The sequence below is a fragment of the Haliaeetus leucocephalus genome, unplaced genomic scaffold, assembly GCF_000737465.1.
Source record: "Haliaeetus leucocephalus isolate CR32 unplaced genomic scaffold, Haliaeetus_leucocephalus-4.0 Scaffold184, whole genome shotgun sequence".
Classification (NCBI taxonomy): Eukaryota; Metazoa; Chordata; class Aves; order Accipitriformes; family Accipitridae; genus Haliaeetus; species Haliaeetus leucocephalus.
Window position 1 is genome coordinate 559,246 of NW_010972620.1, and position 24,383 is coordinate 583,628.

General features: G+C 40.7%; 1 protein-coding gene across 1 annotated transcript in view; it reads left to right on the forward strand.

Moving 5' to 3' along the window:
• Positions 1 to 24,383, forward strand: part of FGFR2 (fibroblast growth factor receptor 2) — an 81,291-nt gene that overhangs the window by 49,022 nt on the left and 7,886 nt on the right. The window contains 8 exon segments of the mRNA XM_010564670.1: positions 2,561 to 2,705; positions 4,877 to 5,094; positions 13,675 to 13,826; positions 17,253 to 17,374; positions 18,008 to 18,118; positions 18,854 to 19,044; positions 22,520 to 22,642; positions 23,997 to 24,067. Of these exon segments, the coding sequence (XP_010562972.1) occupies positions 2,561 to 2,705; positions 4,877 to 5,094; positions 13,675 to 13,826; positions 17,253 to 17,374; positions 18,008 to 18,118; positions 18,854 to 19,044; positions 22,520 to 22,642; positions 23,997 to 24,067 (1,133 nt within the window).

Genomic DNA, 24,383 nt, shown 5'->3' on the forward strand with positions numbered 1-24,383 from the left:
AACTTCTGAAACTGGAAGTGTTGATATTACAAATGAAATAATGAGTTAGATAAACATTTGATTGTCTAAATGCTAATTGTGCAGCTTATAGACACTGTTTTGCTCTTTTTTACTTCCGTCAGCTCCTTTATCTCTGAATGTTTCAGGCGTGACTTATTCAGAAAAAAATGAAAACCCTCTTAAAGAACATTATTGACATTTATGTATGGGTAGAACACATCCAAAACATAGCTGGGACAATCTACTCCATTTCTTTCATGTTTCTTCAGCCTCTTTATTTCAAAGTAATGTGACACCTGCTGCCAAAAGCTTGTTGGCAGGATTGGGTTTTCTGGATGCTGAGCCTGCAGAGATGTCCGTTTTTCGCCGGCGGATTGGTGCTGTCATTCCTGCTGGCAGGCGTTTTGAGCAAGCCTGACCAAGGAAACTCCAAAGTTTTCTGAGCTGGGTGGCATTGCCAAAACTCAGCGCGCTGGCAGGCAGGACAGTCAGCTCTATACCATCTTGTTCCACACGGCCGGTGTACCAGCCCAGGTGCTTTTTCCCCCCACGCTGCTCTTTTCTAACTCCTTGTCTGATGCTTTGGATTTAAAAAAAAAAACAACCAACAAAAACCCAACAAAAAACCCAAACAAGCCCCAAACCCTCAATGTTTTGACGCTGATACCTGTATGAAGTGGAAGGCATATTCTTATGACGCGTTGGTGGTGGGACCATAGACAGATCGGTGTCCGTTTTGGGCAGCAGTGACATTGTTCTCCTGTGTTATTGGTCTATTCTAGCATTCGGGGATAAATAGTTCCAATGCTGAAGTGCTGACACTGTACAATGTGACAGAGGCGGACGCTGGAGAATATATTTGTAAGGTCTCCAATTATATAGGGGAGGCCAACCAGTCTGCCTGGCTCTCTGTTCTGCCAAGTATTCAAGGTAACAATGTTTTTTAAAGCAAGCTGGATGTAGAAGCTGGAAAAATGGTGCTTTGGGAGACTGCAGGCAGCTTGTAGGATAACTCTTTGGCCTTGTGGTATATGTGTAATCCTCCTTTGGTGATGCAACTGGTATTACACCAGCAGCCATGGAAAAATTCCCACAATATTCTGTGTGTACCATAAGCACTGGTTTCTGATGCTGATCTTTATTCTCTCTTGTGTCTGGTGTCTTTGTGTCTGTGTGTTTACGTCCAGTTTTGTTGTTAATTCTGCATACTTTGCAGTTCATATATAGGGTACTTGTTGAATAATATAATTATGGCCTGATTAGTGTATATTTATATATACATACGTATGTTTGTATATATATATTTTATATATATGAAATGTTCACATAAATACCCACTGAAGCATCAGTCAGGTCAGTTTAGTCACTTAAAACTTCCCACGTCACCTGTGACTGTGCAGGGTGGAAGGGTTTTCCAGTTGTTATTCACCCATTGTTAACTGGGTAATAACCCATCAATAACGATAAAGACTGGCAACAATGTGACTACAACTCACAACTAAATTAACTTTAAAATGGTCTGGTAAAAATCCGTTTATTCCCTCATCACGTATTTCAGTGTAACATTTTTGAAGGGAATAGAGACAAAAAGCAGCAAATCGTAATTTCTCTAAATCTCCATCACAGAGACCTTGACGCTGATGCCCTGCTGCACCCATCTGGGGACAGCTGGAAAGTTCCAGGTCTAAGTTTTACTCTATTTATACGAGTTTGGATAATCACTGATACACTGATTGGTTTGGTGCATAATGACTTGTCAAGCCAGAGATTTAGCAAGTCTGGAAGGAGACCAGAAAAAAACCCAAAACTTCCAGACTTTTTTTTCAGTCTCTAAGATTTAGAAAAATATATTTTATTTCCATCTCCTGGTTCTTGAACCTTTGGGGTCCAGTTTTTCTCCACATCTCTGAGAGCTACAACTGATCTTTTTTGAACAAGAGCTGAGATACCTTCCACTGTGCTTCTAAGCAAACCACCAAATATTACCAAACTTCAGATTAAAATGAGATTTGGCAACACTGCTCAACGTACAATATTGAAGTGTAGTGCAGTGGATGATGCAAGGACCATAGACTGCCTAAGACAGCTACTAAGTTCTGTCTTTTGGAGCAGAATTTGCCTTTTTTAAAATTTTTTTTTTCTAATCCTTTCAGAGTACATTTTTATAGTAATTTCATTCCTCTGAAACAGGTAACTACAAGTGAAGGATCCCCCATTCTGTCCTACTTTGTTTTCTCATTGTTTTTCTTTCAACTTTCTTTTATTAAACAAGAAGAAGAAAAAAAAAGCTTTGTGGGATAATTTTTCCATGTTATTTGATTGCATGCATGTTTAGGTGGTGAGTTTAGGTCTGGTGAAGGGTGTTGATTACTTTCTGAGGTGAGCTGGGACCTGTTGGTAAACGCCTTTTGGATGAGGGATTGTGGATGGGGAAGGAGCTTTGCATCTCTACACCTCTGCCTTTACAAAGTGCAAAGCCCTGTGGCTCCATCTCCCTATCCACAAGAATTCTCTCGATGTCTAGCTTTTTCTCTTGCTTCCCTCTTTTGTTTTTTTTTAGGCTGCCGGTGTTAACACCACGGACAAAGAAATTGAGGTTCTCTATATACGGAATGTAACTTTTGAGGATGCTGGGGAGTATACATGCTTGGCGGGTAATTCTATTGGGATATCCTTTCACACTGCATGGTTGACAGTTCTGCCAGGTATACACTGCTCTCTTTCCGTGGTTTTTCCTCTTTTTTTCCCCTTGTTGATTGCTGCAGAATTAGCACCGCTTCTGTCTCAGAAAAGGAGTTTTACAATGATTTATTTATTTTTTTTTTTAAACACAGTTGTCTCAAGCCAATGAATAGTTTTGTCACACCTTTGCAACTCCAAAAACCTAACAACATAAAAGGAGGGGGGAAATGGCTTTTGAACTTAATTGAAATATTTTTACATCTGTTAAATATCCATCAGAAATGCTAAGGAACTGTATTTCCTTAGCATGTCAGTGAGATAACTGAAAATCGGCACATTAATCATTGTAAACTTTTTCAAGGGGAGGAAATTCAAAGTTTCTTATGAAGCTTTGGGACTAATTTGGCCACAGTCATGTCCTGGTTTGTTAAAATACCTGAGCTATTCAGTGTGCTTAAATTCACTCTTACCTATCATCCAAATCTCTTACGGGAATTCTAATTTTCATGCCAATGGATTGTGTACAGAAGCAGTGCCTTCCATATCTTGGGAATCGGCTCCGTGCATCTTTAAACATTGCATGCTCTAAGAAAACAAGTAGTCATTTGCTTTTACTGCAAAGCATGTCTTGCTGTTCTGGGGTTGATGATGTTTCTGTCCTTAAAAGAAACAAACATCAATGTGCTTTATTGCCTGAAAATTGTTATCAGCTGTTAGAAGATGTAACTGTAGTTGGTTTTGACACTAGTCAAATTTTCTCATTTATAACTGTTGGCAGCTGCCTTAGGAGTTCCTTTGAAAAAAACATGAACCACCTGAGGTTTGCTGGGTCATCTTGTGCTTACCATTTATTAATTGTTAATCCTAAGTAAAAGGTACAAAACCTGCATGTGCATATTGCTGAGGTTCATATGACGGGAGTGGAATGTTCCCACGTTTTGCAGATAATTTCTTACCCTTTGTTAAAATATATTGAACAAGGCAACTTTATTTAATCTCACTCTTATGTGAACACTGAGCCTGCATGGTCTGTCACCAAGCAGGCAAAGCAGTACTTGTGTAGAGCTTGCTTCTGCTAGCAGTGTTTGCATTTTGCAAGTGCTTGAACAGCGTTTTTTTAACTGATTTTCTGGAATGAAATATTTTTATAAGCCTAGAATGAGGCACAAGAAAATTTCAGCTTGAACGTGCATTGCTTGCGGAGTGACCGCTGATTGCTGTGGAATGCTGTTTATCCGGGGGTTGAATCCCCGATAAGGGATTAGGGACAGTGCTTGCACATATAACTGTCTTGAAGATAATTTCAAAATGGTTTCAATCAGAGTAACAGCTATGTAGAACCACTCCCACTAAAATCTAATCTCATAGACTAGTAACCAGTGATGAGGTTACTTGAAATATGCAGTCCTCACAACAGAGGACTCATTAATTAAGGTATTGCTAGCAATTCAGCTTTCGCTTGCGTAATGCTTTTTAATTTGACACTGTGCTCTTCAGAGGACCTCAGGGGAGTTAGGCACCTGGCATGAACCGCGACAAGTTAAGCAGCTGGGCGTCCAGGTCCTTGAAACTCTCCTGAAACCCCTAACCTGAGTTTAGAAACATGATGAGGGACCGATTCATCCTGCCTTCCCTCTGTATTTTGAGATCCCAGTGAAAATTTTGGATAAACAGGCAATGCAGACTCAAGCCCAAACGTCTGTTTGTGAATTTAGACACTTTTCTATTAGGCTAGCTAATTCAGTATTTTATCTTTAATTGTGTCTTTATGTGGTTAAAAAGAATTACAGTGCTTTTGAAGTTCGACTTGAGCAACAAAATGAACCTGAGCCTAGTTTGAACACTTCAGTTTTTTCTTTTCCCCCCAAATTACGCCTGATCATCCCATATTTCAATGTATATGTATCTACCTATCTAGGCAGACACATGTATATGTCTGTGTATGTATACATACATGCACAAGCTCACACTCAGTGGCAAACTGAGAAGTTAAAAGCTGTGATCTAGAAAGAGGGATTACTCTCAGATTACAAGATGGCCTAAACATTCACAGTATTCTGTATGTCACACAGTCACTGCAAGAATTGCTGATATTTTCCCATTTCAAGTTGTTCCAAGCACTGTACCGAACTATGCTTGTACTGTGTGCTAACTCTGTGGCATGATTGTTTCCTCCTAAAAACTTCCAATCCAGCTCCTGAAAAAGAAAAAGAATATCCGACATCTCCAGACTACCTGGAAATAGCAATTTACTGCATAGGGGTCTTCTTAATTGCCTGCATGGTGCTGACAGTCATCCTGTGTCGCATGAAGAACACCACCAAGAAGCCTGATTTCAGCAGCCAGCCCGCTGTCCATAAGCTGACAAAGCGAATCCCTCTGCGCAGACAGGTAACAGAAAGTAGATAAAGAGTTTAAAAAACTTTTACCAAACAACTAAGCCAGCACGTCCCTCTGATGAAAGCTTTGGAAAAGGGGAACAAGTCAGCGTTATACCAAATTGTAGTAGGGGTGGGATTTAATCTGGCACCTAGGAGACTGTCATGGGAAGAAAGTACATCTTAACATAGCAATGTGTGTCTCAAGGCAAGGAAATCAGGGCAGGGATGTTAGAGGAGAAATGTAAAAAATTGAATATGCTCTGTAATAGCAGTCTATAGGTGGAAAAAAATGTATTTAAAGTATTTTGGGGCCTGATCCTACAGCTCATTGAAGTCAATGGAAAAATTTTTACTGACTTAATGGACTTTGGAACAGAATCCTATTTAATTGTGTATTTATAATGTTTCTAAGGTGACTATTATTATAGTAACTAGGTACCAGATACAGAGAGGTATTTTTCAGGAAGAATTTTGAGGACTGAGGAGAAGGAATTTCATAGCCAAGCAACAACCCCAAAATAGAAAAAAACCCGTAATAAAGTAAAAATAGAGGAGATACTATATCAGATCTCAGACAGTTTGATTAAGATGCTGATGCTTTTGAGTGAGGAACAAAAGCAAACGTCAGATTTAAAACACATACAACAGCATGAAATATATTTTATAATTGCTTGTGGCTGGCAGTGAGCGTTTCTGGAGAGGGCAATAACACGAACAACAAACCAGTTAAACAAGTAGGACTTTGGCTTTGTCACAGGCCATCACTTGCCAAAACAGCTTCCATTCCCCCATACTGTCCTCACCTGAAAGACTTGTTTCTTTTGAAGCTGGAGTCTAATACGTTTTGATTTTCTTGCAGTAGGTCTTCAGGATAGACCTCTGAACCCCCAGGTTTCAGCCCCGCGAGGCGGAGGGGTGTTGGCATCTGAGGCTGTGGTTTACCACATTATTCAAAATAGGGACCATCTGTGGGGGTTGGATCCAGGTTCTGGTCAGGGGGTTTGGATCTGAGGGTTTAGTTTGGGTTCATCTGCACCATGAATAGATTGTGCAGGATTTCTGCAGATTGTTTTTACAGCCTGTCCAGAATATTATCACTGTCAGAGTAATACATGTACCTTAAAAATAGTTCTTCAGTGTGGTTAAGTATTTGAAATGTAGATGCATGATCAGACAGAGCTAGGGTGGAGCTTGGTCTTGGGACTTTGAACAATATTACTTTTTTCTGAACCCTTGTTTGAAGGTTTCCGCATCTCCTTGGTTAAAAATGCTACAGAGTAGTAATGCTTTAGCCATCTTCCTCTAAAGTGCAGTATTTTACAAAGTCTTGAGGTGGGGGACATGAACTTTGTCCTATCTGAAAAATATTTCGTTTGTTTTATGAGCAAAAATGTTAATTCTTATTTTTTCTGGCTTGCTTTGCCAGTTCTTGTTTTTTTGTAATGTTATTATTTTAGTCATTTGCTTGGAAATCACTGGGAAGAAGAGGGACTTTTGACTCTGAGAGTATCAGAAAGAGTGATGAGAAGCCCTCGGCTCAATTCACACATCTCTATGGCTAAAAAATCTGTGTAGCTTTCTGGATAAAGAAGGCTTTTCAAATGTTTTATACTTAACCAGAGAGAGATACGTATCAGCTGCTTAGATAAGACATTTATTAGATTTTTGCCTGAATATAAAAGCATCGTAATGACTCAGAAATAAGTCAATGGCATAAAAAATACCTAGGGTTTGGTGTGAGCTCAGCTGTGTCAGTTGGAAATGGTTCCTTGGGGGGAGAGTGTTATTTCATTGCGTGTGACAGCAGTGCCAACCGCTGCCCTCAGTTTAGTTATTTATCGCTAAATGATGCAATATGGACCTTCTCCAAAGCTATTGTTTTCACAGAGGAAAAAAATCCCTGCCTTACAGCATGCTTGTCAGATAGGGTTTTATCGGTTTATTTTGGTTTTCTATGTTTTCTTAGCAAAAATGGCATTTTGCTTTTAAAAGTGGGAAGGTTTGAAAGTGCGAATCCTATTTCAACCCCTAAGCAAAAATTCCACTACTCTCAATTCTCCCGAGTACTTTTTTATTAACAGGAGTTTCTCACTGAAGGGCTCTCTGCTTTTGTATCTTCACAGAGGAAAATGTAACTACTATAAGCGTTAAAAGAAATCTGTGTCTCTGTTTTGATGATTTCACTGGTCATTTCACTAATTGCTTGTATTAGCTTGCAGAGGCAGGCTGAGATGAGCAGTCCCTGAAGACTTGCTCATCAACAGTGAAGATTCCTTTATTTTTCAGTTAGCATCTCCTTGGTCTCTAAGGCTGCAGCAGTTCTTAATTTTCTGCATCTTTTAAGGCTGGTTTTGGATTTTGGAATTGTTGTCACAAGTCAAGAATGAAAAAATAATCCAGGAGGTGTTTTATTTAATGGGTGTGTGTTTCTGGATTATTCAACTCTGTTTTGTTTTACCGCCAGGCTTCCTTTTTTGTTTCAGTTTATTTGTATTTTAGAGGATTGTATTTAAAGCCTGCTGGGTTTTTGTCAGTAAACCTTTATTTATTGATTGATCACAGAAGGTTCTCCCTTGCCTTTGTGCTGTGCGTGGGAGGAACGGAGAAAGTGGCCGAGTTGTTGAGAGGATGAGTGAGAGTGAGCAGGGGAGATGCTCGTGGCAGGTAGATTGTGTGAGCTGGGCAGAGATCTGGGGCTGGGTGATGGGATTTGTTGGAATTCCAGAGAAATAAGGCCATAGATTGGGGAGTTCTTGATATTGTTTTCAAAGCTCTCTGCTGCTGGGTCAAGCTCCCTAAGGATCGGGATATGAAATTAAGCCTGGTTCCCGAGGAGGCATTTGCATGACTGTGATGCCATCTTGTCTGAGCGGGTTAAGAGTCTTGCTGAGTTAACATATGGTTTGGTTTGCAGGCCTGGATTTTCGTACACTATTTAGTCTGAGCTACTACAGGATTTTATCATTCCCCACATGCAGGCATTTTTTTCCTGCCAAAATGTGGTTCTTTTCACATTCATAGGAAGGGTCATGATGAAGTCAGGAATTATCAGTTCCCTCCCCCTACAATCCTCAGCCTCACTAGGATCTGGTACTTGGTTTTCGAAATAGAAACTGCTTACGGGGAAATCCAGCAAGCAGTTCCTCTTCTTTATATAAAAGCAGAGAGGTGCAGTGCTCTGTTGGTATTACCCGTGTTCTGCGTAGAAGTACCAGCTTGCGAGGGAGGGGGAAGAAGTATTTATAGGATTGAACATCACAAGCCGATTTGCAGTATAGGCTTTAGGTGACAGGTTCACTGAACCAAAAGGTAGAGTAGCCTTCGATAGGATATACATATGCTTTGTAGTACTTACTTTTCACAAAGAAATTGTAATTGAAACAGACAAAAAGACAGTCCCATCTCTTGTGACTTGCCCAGTCAAAGTCAAGGACAAGTATTTGTCATCACTGGAGCATTTCGTTAGTGCTATCACAGTTAATCTGTCAAATTTGGATCCCTTCAGCTTGGGTGTATGTATGTGTCTTAAATAGGGAAGGATGATTTCTTATGCTTAGTATTTTATACATTCTCATTAATTTGTATCTACTGTCGTTGTTGAGTCTAATCCTTCATAAAGATGTAATGAGTGTATTTGTGATGAACAAAGACTGATTGGTTTAAAGTAAGAGTTAAGCTCACCCAGCAAAATAGCTGATTTGAAATGATGATGGCAGCTGAAACCTGAGAAAAAGAGATCTGCAACAAGTAAAGTAACATAGTATTTCACGTAGTATTGAGCTGTAAAAATACCATTCATTTTGAGGAATGGGCTCTGACATACAAAGATTAATACACAACTGTCAGTAGGATATTTTGCAAGGAATTTACCTTAATACCTATTTTAGTTTTTTGCTTTATCCTTGGATTTCTCTATATGGAAACCATTGGCTTGCCTAGTAGTACTCGTTTGTTATTTTGTTGTTGTGTGTTTCAAAAGGAGTGCTTTTCATGAAGTGGTGGTGCTGCGTGTGTTTTAAATATCAGTACTTAATGTTAGTAATCCTCAGTTTCATGTAGTGCATTTAACCTTATATTTTCCTAGATCCAGTCACTTGGATGGACTGTTTCTATCAACAGCTAATAGCATTACTTACTAATTATATTTATATACATATATGCATATGACTTCAAATTAACTTTTATAGCAGAGCCTTCAAAAAGACTGACAATTATAGGAAATCACTGCATGGCTGCTAAAATCTCACAGCATGAGTGCCAGAACTGACAGATCTAGGCTTTGGGACATGGTATAAATCATCAATGGAGGAAAACACCCTTCATAATCAATTACAGACAATTACACACTGCTCTGCAGCTGATTTTGCCACATGGCATTTAAAGATTCCAGCAAAGATTTGTTTGTTTTAAATGCTCCACTGCTTAGAAATGCTTGTAAACCATTATCTTGGAACTGATTAAATACAGTGTCTTGGCCGAAGGAAAAATATGTTGTTAAAATGGGGATATAATCATGCATTGGTGCATGAGGTTTGGACACAGTGGGCTCTTCTCCTTCTGAAGTGCAGATATGGAGCTAAAAATCTGTCTGAGGCTGGTACTTTTCTTGGTTCTGGCCTCCTAAAAGCAGAAAGGAAGCACAGAAAGAATATTTTACGGTGGAAGTCTGCCTTCCTGTTGAGGTTAACGTATACCACAATAGTTCTTTCAGTGTTCTGCTCAAGTTAAGTTGACTTTTGCCTTCCTTGCTTTAATTAAGCACTCAAAATACCTCCTTAGTGTAGTGTCCTCACTTAAAACAGGTGTCAGCAACACACTGAGTAGACCTTGAAGATGTCTAATTCTCCTACATGAGGTGCCCTTCCTTGCTTCTCTGCCCTGGCTCTGCTTTTTTCCTTTATTTCCGAGAAGCACATATTGGTGAGCTGGGTGATTGCCCAAGAAATTAATGCATTTTGACTACACGTCCAGCTGCTGCTTCTTGGCACTTGGTAGACCCAAAAGTGACCCAGGAGCCTGTATATTGCCCATGTACAATTACAAGCTCACTGCAAAAACTCAGTATGGCCTCTGTTACGCCTGTGTCCTATGTACCTTGAATCTTTGCGTAACTGAAAGCAAAAGGAGCATCCACGGACTTGAAAGCAACTCCACAGGCTGAAATGTGGGGTTCGTGGCAGGAACGTCACCGGTTCTTGAACCTGCATGGTAAGGGGTGGGAGAGCAGTGCTGCAAGTAGCAAGCTGGAAAAAAGCTTTCTATATGCTGTTACTTAAATGTATAGATGTAGATTGAAGCTGACCATGCCTACTGACCTTGGAGTAGGTAAGGTTTTCCTCATTGTTTTATAGTGCGCTCTAAGGCAATGAAAAAAGATGCTTAAGGGATGAGTTCAAAGGTTAATTCTTTACTATTGCAGAAAAGGTGAAAGGCCATTTTGAAACAGAAAATCTCTTCCAACCACAGGCCAGCCTGGGTTGGCTTCATCTTTTCTGGAACAGATTTTTATAGCCCTTGAGCTCCCATAACTCCTTGTACAGCTCCAATTAATCAATCAGAAGAATATTCCCTGGGAGTACAGTCCATTTTTCTTCTCCCAGACACTGAGTAGTTCCTCTGGATTTCTCATCATTCCTATCCACGTTAATGCGCTTTGGTTACCTACAGCATCTCTGGCCAATCATCCAGTTATTGTGTGAACTAAACATGTGCAATAGTGTTAAAAGGGAAACTGGCAGAGTCTTTCATCTGTTTTTTCTATACATTATTGCTGTTTAACTTCTGTGTTTGAAATGCAATAAACTGAAATACTCTGGTGATGCAAGTTTATGTTTATAGGTTTTAACCATGCTAAGACTGCTGAATTGTGAGTGTAAGAGCTAGTGAAAAGATGAAACTCTGGCAGCGGTCTGAACGGTGTCTAATACAAATACTGTATTCATGAAAAAAAGACCCCAGAACATTTTGGGCCATTTCTGATAGATAAGGGATGTCATCTAAATTTTACAGCTTCACTTCCATGCCTTCCTGATGTCCCATGAAAACAATGGCTATAATGACAAAGGAAGGTGGGAAAGTAAAGGCAATGTTAATAAATAAACTGATAAATAAATCAGGACTTCAATAAAGATCTTGGTAGAATGGCTGGTGGGTGGATTTTGGAAACATGAAGGAAGTGATCGTAGAGTATTAGTAGTAAGTTTGCAGTAAGAGAGATTTAAAAATGGAAACCAGAAATAAGACAAATGAAATCTAAGGGAAGTTGTGGGGGACAGAGGAGTTGGCACATTGTTTGTGGAGATTTGCGCATTTCTTAGTGTTGAGCTACTTCATTTCATGAATCATCATTTTTAAACTGTAGTGAAATAATGAAAATGAGTAAAACATAAGTAAAAGTCTAATTCCAGCCCAGGTTCTCACGCTGACCTGCCATGCAGCTCTGAGTGAGCAACTCAGCTCCAGCAGGTATGTTCCCCTCTAGGCTGGATATAGCAGCATCTCTCTCGAAGGACTCTGTTCAGTATTCACTTACTGATTTATTTAGAGCTACGTAGTCTGCCTTAATAGTAGTTTTCTCTTTGTATCCCAAGTGGTCACCATATTTATTAGCCTAGAGGAATGTGCCAGATACTTATATTTGCTGAAAGGAAATATTAACATTAATGATGGTTGGATGGACAAGGGGGAAAGCAGTCCACCTCTCCTATTTGAATGGTAGCCTTATTTATGCAGTTATACTCTCTTGTTCCATAGATACCACATCTCGCATGCAGAAGCTGGAGCTTCTCATATCAAGAAAGGTCTGTCAGTCAGCTGCAAAACTGGTTACCAAGGTTAATTATTTTCATAGCAGTCCTTAACACTTTCTTCCTTACAAAACCTCTTTCCAGTCTTAACCTCTGGTCTCAGAAAAATGTGTCAAGAAGCCAACCCCATTTGATGAGATGGGTTTGAGGATGTTGACCTGCCAAAAGACCTCTCAGACAAAACAGGTTGTCAGAGTCATGATGAGAAATTTGTATGAGAGCCTTAGCCTCGTCTTGTCAAAATACATGCTCTTGTGTAAGGTTGCAAAAGCTTTTTAGCCCCATTCTGAGGAGCTCAAGTAATTCTGTGGGCTGAGACACTGTAATTGTTAATTGGACTTGAAATAAGGGAGCACTAAGTTGCGCTTATCAGGTATCTTGAGACACAAGAGGATTTTGTGTTCATATCACTGTGTATCAGTGATATGCACTCTAATGCTATTAGGATCTGTTGGCTTATAATTGCTTTTTTTTAATCTAGTTATAAGACTTCAGGAACGAAATTATAGCCTGGTGGCACTTTACATAAGCAAACCTGGTGTCAGGGTTGACTCCAGGTGATGAGGATGAAGGTCGAGAGTGGTAGTTATTCTGATGTTCTAGGCTTCCAGCTTGGGCAGGGTCCCAAGATGCTGGCCAAGAAGCACCTCCTGCCACCTGATGGGAGGACAGGTACCAGCGATGGCATTGCAAAGCAACCTTCATCCCGTCTTGGCCACCAGATTTGGGCTTGAGCAATACTGTCATGGCCTGAAGAGAGAAGGAGGATTCACGCTTAACGGAGGGGATGGAGTGGCAATACAAGCATTTTTGTTTTGTGTTCATATTCACTTGAAACTCTGCGGTGAGCATACAGCAGGCTGCTGCTTGCAGGTTTGAGGAAAGAGCCGTATGGAAGATACACCATTCACCCCAAAACAAGTTTTGTTACATGGATGGGAGTAGCTGCCTCCTTTTTCAAAGTAGTTATCGTTAAGTACCTTTGATGCTCTAAGGAAAATGTATTGGTGTTGAGGCAAATGAGAAATCATACTCCAAAGTGAATTACATTTCAAAGTTTTGGACATTATGAATTATTTTATAAGCTCTTCTCCACGTTGCCTGCAGATTCTTTAATTAAGAATGTAGTTAACTGAAAACTTAAGTATCCCCCAATTATTGTGATAGCTTTTTGATGCTTTCAATATTGAATGCTTAGAAAATATCAGAGAATCCGACATTTCCTACACAGTAATATGCATGTGATCTCGATCATTGGCGCTGATGAAAAGTACATGAGCCTTTGCAAAACTAAAATTGAAAATTTCAATTTAATAGTAACACCAAGAAATAGTGTCCTGATTTTGAGAAAAGAAATTGTGACATGGACAACTTGAAGCGAGTGGAAGAAGAGAGCTTTTTGGTAACATCTGCTCATAGTACAAACTGCCCACTTAGGTATCTGAGGGTGGTGATATAAATACTCTCAGTTGATTAAAAAAATATTAATTTGATAAACAAAAAGAGGGAAAAGTTTATTTAATTTCTCTTCTGAGTGAATGTAGTTAAAACTTACATAGTTTTTGACCTATGGGACAGAATTACAGCCTTGGCAGCAATTAGAGTTGGTATTGTGCTTACAAGGGAGGATAAATGTGTGAGAATAGTGCACTAGAAACAAGACTATAGGTTCAGCCACTTTCTAATACCGTTCTTCTGAGCTGGCTTGGTTATCAGGTACTGCTGTTTTTCAGATATTGGGTCAAGATTACATCTCCGCCTTTTTTTTTCTTTCCCCTTTTTTGCATCTTGTATTGGAACAACAGGTGTCAGCTGACTCGAGCTCCTCCATGAATTCCAACACACCCCTGGTGAGGATAACTACTCGCCTCTCCTCTACTGCCGATGCCCCCATGCTGGCAGGAGTCTCGGAATATGAATTGCCAGAAGACCCAAAATGGGAGTTTCCAAGAGATAAGTATGTAGCCTGTTTCCCTTAACACTACCTATGCACATCTGAAAAACGTGACGCAGTATGGGAGGACGCATCTTTCCTAATGTCTCCCAGGGTTTCTTTAGTTAAAGGAAAATCTCAATTACCTGAACCTCCTCTGAAGATCAAGGTCCAATTTAATCATCTGAAATCAGTTTAAGTAGAAACTAAATTTTCTCTGCCTGTCGTTCTGATTTTATTTTTGGAATTCTTGTAGGTTTTCAGATACTCTGCTGAAATGTCACTTTTTCCTAACAGAGGAGTTAATCTGAAATGTTATTTCAAAATATATGATCTAGACTGGGAGAGATATCCACATACAAGCATTGTTGAGAGGCAGTCAAGATTTCCCCAAGCAATACCTCTGTACATTAAACCATGTTTCTTAGTTGATTACTTAATTGGCTAATATTTATAAAATAAGTAATACAATATCACGTAGGAGATAGAGAAAGTCTAGAATATGGTATTAGAAAATCTTTTCTTTCTGTCAGGACTCTGGGTAGGATCTTGTGTTGATTTTGTATTAGCCTGTATTAATGGAGATGATGATTTTTTCATTTAGGGGGACATTTTGCATATTGTGTTCATGTATGTACAACTTCTGTGGCTTAAGATTATTAGGTTTCAACCAGAGCATACTGAATTTTGATATATGCAAATTCATATGGCTACATAATATTTGCTTCAAAGTCTGTTGACTACCGTGCAAAATGAGCTTCTGAATAATCTAATTAAAGCTGAAAACTGTATTTCTTAATATAAAAAAGACAGGCAAAAGAGAGATAATATTAACACAGGTAGAACCGTGATTATATATTAAAGCTAGTAGTCTTTAGGTGGCTTTGAGAAAATACCACCTTTTATCATGAACAGTTCTCTTTGAAAGTTCAGGGTTGTAACTTTTGGATAGAAGAGCTGTAATTTTGAACCTTCTGACAACTGTTCTGGAAATTATTTTAATGATGTAGCTGAAAACTAGTGCAAAATGCTGTAATTGCCACCTGCAGTATTCTAGTCAACAGTGGGGGCCTGTATATGTACTTCTGTCAGCCCATACCCTGGGGGGATACACTAAATGCGGAAAATTTTAGAGTGCTAAACATTTAAAACCGGCATTCAGCACAAATGTAGGTGGAGCAGATTTGCAATGAAAGGAGGCTATTTAGAGGCAGTTTATTAGGTTGGGGGGCAGGAGGCACACAATGAGGGGTTTGTTACTTTAGTCCTAGCAGGGCAATAGCACATAAATTAACCAGTTTCCAATGCAAATGTTTGTTCTCTGCCAAGATCCTAAATTCAATTTTAGTTCTGGAGAAAATGCAGGATGACCTCAGCATAGCATACGCTGCCCTTCAGTCTTTGCACCTTTTTAAACTCACGTTTGCTTTAGAAACCAATCCAAAACAGCTTGAGGAATTCTCACCAAGGCAAAGACCGCATTTGACAAGGAGTCCGTGGGCTGCCCTCGGGAGGAACCGCGTCTCGCTTCTGTCTTGTGCCTGAGAGATAAGCGGGGTTTTCAAACCACTTAGCCCTGGCCTAACACTCTTCTGTTGATGATATGACAAACTCCCTGTATTTCACGGGGGAAGGTGGAAGTCCATGCTTTTAAGAACGAGTCCCTACATAGATCGTACCTGTGAATCGTGCTTTTGACCATGGAAAACCAAGACCTGAAGGACTCGGTTATGAAAATGCTCATCCGAATCTGGCCCCTGCTCTGGATAATGTTAGCAGCATCCGATTTGCTGAGCACCCTCCCCGATTTCTGCCATGGCACTGCTTCTGGATGTTAGGTGATATTGTCTGCGAGTCGAGCAGCCTGAATCTGGCCCTTAAGCACTTAGGCTGGGACCAAAAAGATTTTGCCGAGAGGCTTGGAAGTTTCTTTTTTATTTGATCTCTTTATCGTCGTAACGTCGAGATTGACATCTCTGCGTCTGTTACAGCTGAGCAGGTTTTGCAACCAGGTATACATTCCACAAAATGCATTTTGCATAGCCCACTTAATGACTGCTCTTTTTTAAAAGGTTTCTCACATTGATACTGTGATTATAACGGAGTTTCAGTTTCCCCCAGTCTCTGCTTCCCACTCTCTTGAGCGGAGCCCGGGTGCTGCAGGCGGGAGGCATCTTCTGCGACCCTCGTACATTGACGCTCGTGGCAGCAAAGAGCCCGCAGCCAAGAAACGGCCGCTTTGCTAGACCCAGCAGTGGGTAAATAAAGCGTCCCGTCTCGCCCCTTAAAGGATCAAAGCGCTGGGGGGAACCGCACGAGGATGTCAGAAGAGCCATCTTGCTGTGGGTGGGGAGGCTGTGGAGAAGAGGGCTCGCAGGGGACGCTCGGATCTGCCAAGTGCTTTGTCCCGCCGAGGTGCTGCCTTTTGTGCCAGGGAGGGCAGGGAGAGCGTCTCCCCTGCGGGATTTGCAGCAGAAGAGCCGACCCGGCGGCCGTGGCAGCTCCTGGCAGCCGTTCAAGGCGCGCGAGCGTCTTTGCCCGGCTTCTCGCCGCCGTAATCTCTTGCGAGCCTTCGCCGCGCGCTTGTCGCCGGCCTCTTTGCCCTTCCCCTTCTCTCGCCGTCGTCCTCCCTCGTCTCTCCCGCAAGAAGGCGGCTGTCTGGCCACCTCGTCAGCCACACGAAAGAGAAAGGGGTGTGATAATTACCCGCAGCTGCACCCAAACACGGTGTCTGCTTACTTGCTGTCTCTGTCCTGTCTAATCCCTTTGGTGGGAGAGATCATTCGGCAAATCTTCGCGGCCCACATCCCCAAACAGGAGGCACGAATATGAATTTTGAGCTAAAATGAAGCTGCCTGAGAGCATGTTTGATTTTTCCTTTCTGTTCGCACTGTGCCATTATATCACAGGAGTTAATAATATTTAAAACATCCCCCCCCTGCTCTTAATGCCACCCTTTACCACACAAATCATCAGCTGCCTGAAAGCGACCACATGGCAACGCATACAAAGAAACTTTTCTTTCATCTCCTTTCAGTCAACGTGAAAAAGAAGACGACCGTCCGTGTTACGGTGACAGGAGAAGCTTTCGTGTTGCTGGCTGCTCCTGAATTTCAGCGGCAGCCTGATGCTTTTTGAAAGCTCTGCCCTTCCATGCTGTGTCTCGCCAATAGCCGTTGTGTACAGCCTCTTATTACAAGGAGAGGGAGACCTTAAAAGCTGGGTTTAGCAACTGCTCTGCCCTTCCGAGGTGCTCGCTATACCATCCCTAAGAAAACATACCGCAGCGCACGTGAAAACCGATGCGCACCCGGAGTCTCATTAGTTCCATATGATAAATGCTTCGTGCTACAGCAAGTTGTTGAAAGCTTTTTATATTTAGCCCTGGAATTTCACTGGCTGCATCCCTTCACCAGATGCTGTGTGTTAATCTCCTGTTTACACCTCCAGGCTGACGCTGGGTAAACCCCTGGGAGAAGGTTGCTTTGGGCAAGTCGTCATGGCCGAAGCGGTGGGGATTGACAAAGACAGGCCAAAAGAAGCGGTGACTGTGGCAGTGAAGATGTTGAAAGGTAAGAAAATTGGGTGATTAGGGATCAGAATGGGTGATATGGCAGTTCTCATCTACGAAAAGTTTCTTTTGTGGCATCTGAACCCTGTCATCGTGGGGGGGGTCAAAGAGCACATAGCTGACCTCAGCCTTCAGCAGTCTGGGGTGTAAATCTGCACCCTTGACAGCCTGTTTATCTTGAGCAGTGAGTATTTAGGAGCCAGGAGATGTATTAGCATCGTGTGGGTCTCTCTGCTTTTAGTTTAGTTCATGTCAGAGGCTGGCCGTGTGTAGATCCTAGCCCATTCAGTCCAGGTGGTTGGTGCCTATTTATTTTGAATTTAATTGTAAGGTTAGTTTGCAGGAAAGGCAGAGTTATTGGAGGTTTGATAGCTAAGGACAGCGTTTTTATGTCGGATGTTACTGTGTTGCCTCATAACATACAACACTGAGGAGATGGTCAGTCCATCAGAGAGGTTGAGACTATTTTTTGTTAGGACATAACATGTGACTTTGTATAACGTACAGTGTATACTGGAAAACAAGTCCTGTATCCCGCCTTTTGAAGCACACATGTTTTACACCAACTGGTGAGCCTTAGGGAAGTTCAGGCTGGCACGCTAGAAAATATGAACTGAACCTGTGTCTTGTGCAGATGATGCTACAGAAAAAGATCTGTCTGACCTGGTGTCAGAGATGGAGATGATGAAGATGATTGGGAAGCATAAAAATATCATCAATCTCCTTGGAGCCTGTACCCAGGATGGTGAGTAGAGAAAAGAAAGTAAACCAGCACTTTCCAACAGGTCTGTGAAAGTCTCGTTAATCATAATTTTTCAAGAGTTTTTAAGGAAGCAGTCATGCCGTGATGGGATTTTTAGATATTTCCCTAGCTTAGCAGCAATATTTTAACTTCTGTCTCTCATTATACTTGCAGCTTTAATGTGAGAAAGGGTACTATATCATATGAAAACTCTCTAATCCCTTGCTGTAGGGAAAAAATGACATTTTACAGGGGCTTTACCCACGCCTGTTGTTCTGAATTATCAGTCCTGCTTTAGTGGAACTTGTATCCCATGAATTTGAAATGACCACTTTTACTCCCTGAAGACCACAGTGTTTTTATTAAAAGCTGATTAATGTCATGTAAATTGATGCAGAATGGCATAAAACTCTGGAAATTAAAAAAATCTTAAGCAGCACTTTCACCTTCTTTGAGATCTAACTGCATTTTCTGATTGAAAATGCTTGCATTTCACTATATGGCATGGAGTGGAAGGAATAGGCACAGAGTCAGGGTTTAGGTACTTTCAACCACTTTGCACCAGTCACTTTGCCAGGTCCGGACCTCCTTTTCTTTCAAGTTGTGTGCTTACTGATTTCACAGTTAAACATTTATTAATTTAGTTCATTTATTATAGAACGCTCAAAGCTTCTTTACATAAAACCATTGTATCCTTTGACCTTACTCCAGTTTTCACACGGTTCTGTTTATCCAAAGGTCCGTTGTACGTGATAGTCGAATATGCTTCCAAAGGAAACCTGCGGGAGTACCTGCGAGCACGCCGCCCCCCGGGGATGGAGTATTCGTTTGATATTAACAGGGTACCAGAAGAGCAAATGACATTCAAGGACTTAGTGTCATGCACATACCAGTTGGCAAGAGGCATGGAGTACCTGGCTTCACAAAAAGTAGGTAGAACTCAGCAAATACTGCACAAAGCGCATGGTGCCTATTTGTTTGGCACTTTTTTTACTTTGTTCTCACCTCGTTTGTGTTCAAGAATTTGCTGGGAGAAGGACCTTTCTCAAACAAGTTGCATAATCCGTACTCTTGAAAATCAGTGGGAAAATTCATACGCTTAAAGTTTTTAATCTCTGTTCAACAGTATTGCTAAAATGAGGCCCAGAATGGATCATTTAAAGTAAATACTGCGTACATATCTGCACTTTGAATTCATAAGCACAGGTGGTCACTTGATTACACAAGTCACATTACTCCACCCATGAGACAGCAGGCACCATTTGCCTTCTGTTTCCAGTCAAACTAACCAAATTAGCTCACATAGTGATGTAAAATAAATGAATTCAGTTACTGAAAGGATTTACAGAATAATAACAGGCAGAGTTGAGAAGACCACAAGGTGCAGGGGCAAAAAATGTGAGCAGGAGAGGCAAATATAAATGGAGTGAATTGGTCACTTAAATTAGGCGCTTTACTTAAAACTGGTGTTTGTCAGGAGAGCAAGCTTGTTGAAAGAATTTATTTATCCTGTCATGTCCCTAGACACTTCTTCAAATTTCCTTCAAATGTTTTTCTTTTTTTTTTTTCCTAACCAGTAATTTGATTAAATTATAGTTATGAAACTTTAAATAGCCCTGTGTAACTAACTCTGTAAACATATTGTGGCTTGGGGGACAATCAATCTTGAATATCTTGGCTGGTGTTTGGACCCAATGGCTAAACCAAAGCACCAGATATTGATGATAAGCACTTCCTGCAAGATGTGGAGTGGTTAGTGGGGTTTGTACCAATTTCCAGTCATGTCCGCTCCCAGGTATGGAGCTGGTTTTAACCAAAGACCAGAGCTGAGTGTAAACCTCCATTCCTGTTGTGTAGAGTCATGATTTTTTTTATTGCTTTTCTGCACTTGTAGAGGCTAGGGGGAGGGGGAATTGAGATCTAATTTTGCTTTTATCCTTTTATTTTGAAATGGTAATTCTCAGCGCAGTAGGGTAGACAGGGTGACATGCATGACACCAAGACAAAAATCTTCTAATGGAGTAAGCATGAGCATTGTATTAGGTAAAGCACCTTAGGATATCTCTTTCTAAGATTAATGAAACATTTGCCTGGCAATGAGCCATGTCCCAAGAAAATAGAAGTGGTGTGAAAGGAAAAAATAAATCTTTTGATTGGCAAACCTTGAGAACAAGCGTCCGTCCGCCTAAGAAGCTCTGAAGTGCTGTTGTAGGATAGTGCCAAGAAGGTGTGTGCTCACACAGATGCACGCGGCAGAACCGTTTCATCCTTCATCCAGTTCCTTTGCAAAAACACTTGATCAGCGCTGCGCCGAACTTGACAGAATGTGAGGCACTGCACAAGGCAGAGGGAAAACAAAGGCAGCACATAGTAAAAGTGCGCATTCCAGTTCTTCAGATATCCCACCATTTCTGTTTGTATTTCACTAGTTCTCTTCCCCTTAGGGATCCATTTACTGAGCTGGAATAATAAGAGAGCTGGTCTTCTCACGGTATTTCCATCATGCGGGAACTGTGAGAAGGCCAGTGTTCTTGTTATTTCAATCCAATAAATGGCTCACTGAGACTTCAAAAAAGAAAAAAAAAAGTAATGATGATGTTTGGGCACCTACTTTTTGCCTTACAAAAAGTTTATGCCTTACAAGCAATTGTACTTAGAAACAATATCCCATTTCCAAAGTTGGATGGATGCTTTTTAAAATTCTGTTGACACGTCCTCTCCGTCATGCCAGTACTGCGCAAGAACAACAGGGGAGCTCCAGATACAGGGACCGGCCCAGATAATTGCAAAGAGACAGCAAATCGTTAGGGCCAGAGGCTATGAAACCTGTCAGATATGGAAATCAGTAATGGCACCATTTCAAAGATAGGAAGAGTCTCAGTTGTAAAACTGTAGGGTATGAGAAAGCAGAAATATACTGAGAGAAGATAACAGGGTTTGAATCATTTGGTGTATTTGCTCAGAGGTGTTAACATGCCATTTGAGGTGCTCTGTGGTACCCCCAGCCTGCCGTTCTGGAAAGGCAGGGGTCTGCTGTAGATCCTGTGTCATCCCTGGTAGTCTCATCAAGATACCTTGGATATCACAGGGCATCTCCGATGACAATGTGTACTTCTGTTTGGGCAACCGAATTGAGTTCCTAGTGTCTCGGCAGCTGTTCTTGCAGGGTTGAGAACAGGGACAGGGAAGTAGGAAGGCTGGCCCATGTGGTTTCTGCTACCGTAACATTGCTGATGCTGAATTAGAAGACTGATTTGATCCTGAAAGCATGTGCTGTTGTCTAGTCCTGCGTACATAAAGGCATTGCTGGAGCAGGTTTTTCCTGGCAGTTCCCCATGACTAACCCAGTGAGGAGCAGAAGCTTTGTAGTCTTATTTTACCCATGCAGGATAAGAGATCTCAGAAAATTGCTGGGGCAAGTTATAATGCAAGAAAGAAATTGGCTGTTGTACAGTTTTTTGTAGTGGTTCATTCCAGCATGTCTATGCACATGCTGAAATAAAGAGGACAACATAAAGAGTAATCCAAAATTGAGGAGGGGAAAAAAAAAAAGATATTTAACTTGAAAACTAGAAGAATATCCTGGGGGGATTCCAAATGCAATGTGTCTTACCATGCCCTTGCTGCCATCAACCCTAATAAGGTTGCTTAAACACAGGAATAATATCCAGAGCAGTCACAATGTCCTTTCAGTGTCAAGAATCAGTTGCAGTTTTTCAGGATAACGCTAACATGAAGGCAAAAATCTCTGAGGAGATAAAACATTTTTAGTTTCAGTATCAAACAGCCCAGCCCAGACTGTGTTGTTTTGGTTTAATTAAATTGTTACGGTCTCATGGTTGAAGTAAACAGGGCACCTATGTCTACACACTAGACATCTAGTTTAAAATTATATGCTGTGGATATATCTCGTATTAAGATTTTTATTTTGAAAATGGTTGCACTGATCCAGACTGTCAGTTTTTAACTCTGGTGAGATGATACAATTTAAGAGAAACAACTTAATAAAAAGCTCATTAACAGTATTTGTAATGAAAGTGCTGCAATACCTGTACCTGGGCACGTGTAATGGAGAGTGAATCACAAACAGCATGGCACAGTTTGCGTCACCACCCAAGCTTTCAGCCTTAGCAAAGTATAAGTCTTAAATAAACCGAGCTTTTCTAAGAGGCTTCTTAGGGCCGTTGTTCAACTTGGAAACACCAGCTGAGGGGATGGATTGCAGTAATTAAGACAATCATATTTCACAGGCTTGCAGTAAATGTGTGGCTTTCCCACCTTGTGATTTAAGTTAAAAACTGTAAAGGAGACTTAGTTATGGTGTAGAAGTAATTCCACTTTTACAGCAGTTTATTTCAGTGGGCCTTTTTTTTTTTTTTTCACCTTCTTTTCTTTTCTTTCCAGTGTATCCATCGAGACTTGGCTGCAAGAAATGTTTTGGTGACTGAAAATAATGTCATGAAAATAGCAGACTTTGGTTTAGCCAGAGACATCAACAATATAGATTATTATAAAAAGACTACTAATGTAAGTGGATGGTTTTCTTATCTCTGGAAACAAGTGTTTATTTCAATGATTCACTTCAAGACTGTGGTTATAAACTTGATGGGCTGCTTGTATAGCAGCCTCACTTTTCATCACAGACAGAAAAAGGGGATCAAGGACATAAGCATTTCTGTCACCTCTTACAGTGACAGTTAAAACCATAACCAAAACTGATAACCAAACTCTGATAACCTCTTTGATAACCAAAGAGGCTGTATGTTGTATGATTTATTAGAAGTGCTAAAATACAAGAATAGTTTTTTGTGTGTCCCTGACTCCAATTACTTGAAATAAGTGGAAATATTCCTGTTGATTCCAGCTCATTTTGTACCAAGCCTAGGATCTTGAAAAACACTGTATAAACACTGCTAGCAATAACCATAATAAAAATCCTGTTTATGTGTGGTAATGATGCATACAGCTTTATGCCTTTTGCCTCTGGTTAGCTTGTTATGTACAAGTTATGGTGTTAGCATGAAAGTGGGGGCTACAGGTTGAGAAAATTGATTTCTACTCCTCACTCTGCCACCGTTTTGCTGTTTAACCTGTACCAAATCAAGAAGATAAAACGTTTCAGATGTAGTTATTGGTGCCTAGTTCGAACAGCTTATACCTCCTTCTCAGGGGATCTCTTAAGATCCTGACGAACTACACTCGGGTTTTGATGGGAACTTTGCACAACTCCCTCAGTTCTACAGACTGTAATATTTTGTGTAAATATTAATTATTATTAACAATCGTGTTAAGTGGCTTATCTGTGAAAATAAAGCACCCAGGTAAGGGTACATCAGTACTGGAGGGAATCAAACGTTCTCATATCAAATTTAATGCGATTCCTGTGCTCTGAGCAGAGCAGACGTTGTGTGCAAAGCAACAGGCTGTTGTGACTGTGAGCTTTGGATCACTGCAAAAGGTGGAAGAAGAAAACAAAATTCTTGGGTTTAGTGATCAACTTATTTTTGCAGGCAGGCCTATTTTTCAGAGGATTATTGATTGTTTTTCTTGTCTTTAAAGAGCTGTAGTGGAATGATCTTTTTAATTTTGATCTGTTTATCCTGTTGTTCTCCTAGCAAGCAGTCTGGGAACTTTTTGGGAGCCCTCAGTGCTTTTAATTTTATCTTCCATGTTTATATCCATTTTTCTTAATGATATCCCTACTTTAGCCCATTTTACTACTTTTTCCCCTGAAAATTTTAAAGGTAAATTATGTGCTGGTTTGCATTAGCAGACTGTTCTCTGAGAATTGATTCCTCTTTAAAAAAAATTGGTGTTGAAATCGTCCTGTCAATTGCTACCATTTTGATTTTTTTTTTTCCCTTCCCCTCCAAACTTACAGGGACGGCTTCCAGTAAAGTGGATGGCTCCAGAAGCTCTGTTTGACAGAGTTTACACGCATCAAAGTGATGTGTAAGTGGCTTTATTTGAATGGAGTTTTGGGGGCTGGGAAGGAGGCTTATTTTGGTTTGTATTTGTTAAAGTTTGGGATATTTTAAATGTATTTTCCTGTTGTCCTTTACCTTTAAGCGTTTTCATTCTGTTTCACATATTAATAGATGGAACAGGACTTGCCCTTAGAAAGTGAGGATTTTATGGTAGACTGCTAACCAGTGCTCTGTTACTAATCTGCCCAGCTTCAAAGCACATGAAAGGTGGAAAATGCTAACCTCCTTCTGTCAGTGCGGAAGTTTCCCCCCTTGAACTTATTTACGGATGTGCAGCTACA